The 2257-nt window shown below is 52.4% G+C and overlaps 1 protein-coding gene across 1 annotated transcript; it reads right to left on the bottom strand.

Annotated features, from left to right (window-relative positions):
- Positions 1-740: 740 nt before the first annotated feature.
- On the bottom strand, positions 741-1358 carry LOC135816559 (uncharacterized). Its single transcript, XM_065329753.1, has one exon. The coding sequence runs from the start codon at positions 1356-1358 to the stop codon at positions 741-743; it is 618 nt and encodes a 205-aa protein (XP_065185825.1).
- Between the last annotated feature and the right edge of the window lie 899 nt (positions 1359-2257).

Raw genomic sequence — 2257 nt, 5'->3', positions numbered from 1 at the left:
TCATTATTGATGACATTAATATACTGAATGAATGGCAAAGGCCATGTGAATACGGATAATACGGATAATCAGAGTACCAACAACAAAGAATGTAGCTCAAACCATTGCAGTGCCAACTTCCTTCACCAGTACTCTGCCTTGTACGCATCTGTAACTGCGTTGCACAGATATGTCCATTCACGGCGATCCAGTGCTCGCTGAGCCATCAGCTGCAAGTCCCTTGGAGTCCTCAGACGGCAGCCGACTCGCTCCGCGTCTTGATTCAGCAGGACCGGTAGCGTGATCCGCGGCCGCCCACGGTATCCCGGCACGGAGCAGCCAAAGAATCCACTCATGGCCTCCCTAGCCGGTGTGTGCTCATCTGATCGCAGGATGTGGCCAAACAACCGCCATCTTGCATTCACCAGAATGTTGCCAAGTGGAGCAGCACTGCAGCGCTCGTAAACCAAACCGTTCGACAGTCGGTTGGGCCACCTGATACCCAAGATATGCCGAAGTTGCCGCCGATGATACGACTCCAGCGCTTCAATTGTCTGTCGAGTGATGCCCCATGTGGAGCAGTTGTAAAGCAAGACAGGTAACACGAAGCAGTTATACAGCCGGACGCGCACCTCCAGACTCACTTGGTCTCTTCTCTTCCATAACTGGCAGAGGGACTTAAACGCTATCGCCGCAAGCTGCTTTCTGCGGGTGACATCCTCTGCATCACCAAGGAGAGAGCCGAGTTTCTTGACCATACGCTATGGCTCATCAGCACGATCGGCCTCTCGCTGGATGGCTGTGAATTCTGTCTTGGTCTGGTTGACGGTAAGGGACCATGTACCCAAGATGGTGGCAACTTGTGGCTCTAACATCCGAAGCCAATCACTAGAGATACTGATGAAGTCCACATCATCGGCGTACTCCACATCGTACGGAAGATGCCGGGCCACAGGTGCAGCCATTCGCTGTCGCACATCCTGCAGGGCAGCTTCCAGGTAGATCACGAATAGAATTGGCGACAAGGAGTCGCCTTGCGGGGTACCAATGTTAGTGGAGAAAGAGCTTGATGTTTCCGTGCCCAGTCTGACTGCCAAATTCGTATCTGAGATCAGGTAACGGATCAAGCGTACCTCGTCTTCTTCCAAGAATCGCTGAACCACGTCCATCAACTGTCCTCGCCTGATCGTGTCAAAGGCACGTGACATGTCGATGCCCAGTATGCTGAATGACCAGTGGTACCGCTGGGTCGTAGCTGCTAACCACCGATGGCACCAGACCACATCAGCTGTTGACCTTCCTGCACGAAAACCACTTTGGTTCAGTGATAGGAAATCGTTTACGGCTGGCGAGATGCGCTTGAGGACTACCAGCGACATGACTTTGCGTAGAGTTGTCAGGAGGATGATCGGTCGCAGACTGGTTAAAGCACCCACCGGCTTTCCGGGCTTCTGGAGAGGTATTAGTGTGCCATGACCGATGAATGGCTCTACCCGGTGTTGCTGAAATAGGCTGTTGATGCATCGGCTTATGACGGGAGCAGTGGCATCGGCTGAGTACTTCAACAGCTCACCCGGGATGTTGTCGGGTCCTGCAGCTCTACCGTTGTTGAGTCTTGCTAGTGCTGTTTTCACTTCCTCCGTTGAAACGGGATGCTGCAGCGGTCGAGGTTCCCCAGTGAAGGATCCAAATTGCTGAATTGCAGAGTCACTGAGCTGCGATGAGAAATGATTCTTAAAGGGGAAGTTTACCCTAAAATCAAATTTTCACCAGTTGTAGTCTTCGGGGTGCTGAGTCGAATGGTCTTGGTCCGAGGAAGCTGAGACGCTCCCTTCCTACTTGAATCCCAATCGAACTCGCGCACTTCCACCGAAACTGTGTGACTGCGCCCTACTAGATGGGGATTTGTATGCAAAATGTCACTAAAAGCGCCATTTCGTTCTTATAAAAGCACGGATGACCGCGATTGGCCCATATGTTGTAGTCTTTTGGACGCTGAGTCGACTGGTTTTGGTCCGAAAAGGCTGCGATGCAGCGTTCCTCCTTTATTCCCAATCGAACATGGTTGAAGGAGCGGTCACGTGCTCCTGCGTACACCAGTCACCTGGTCACCGTGCCTGCAGGGTACAACTTACTAGCCTGTTTGACCTTTTTTGGGTGCAGTCCTGTCACTCGAGTTGAACTCGAGTTGAACCTTGGTGTGAAAGTTGTCGCCTGCTGGCGCGGTGACCAGGTGATTTGGGCACCCAGGAGCACGTGACCGCTTGTTCAACCATGT

The sequence above is a fragment of the Sycon ciliatum genome, chromosome 5 (assembly GCF_964019385.1).
Source record: "Sycon ciliatum chromosome 5, ocSycCili1.1, whole genome shotgun sequence".
NCBI lineage: Eukaryota > Metazoa > Porifera > Calcarea > Leucosolenida > Sycettidae > Sycon > Sycon ciliatum.
This window is presented reverse-complemented; position numbering and strand designations above follow the sequence as displayed.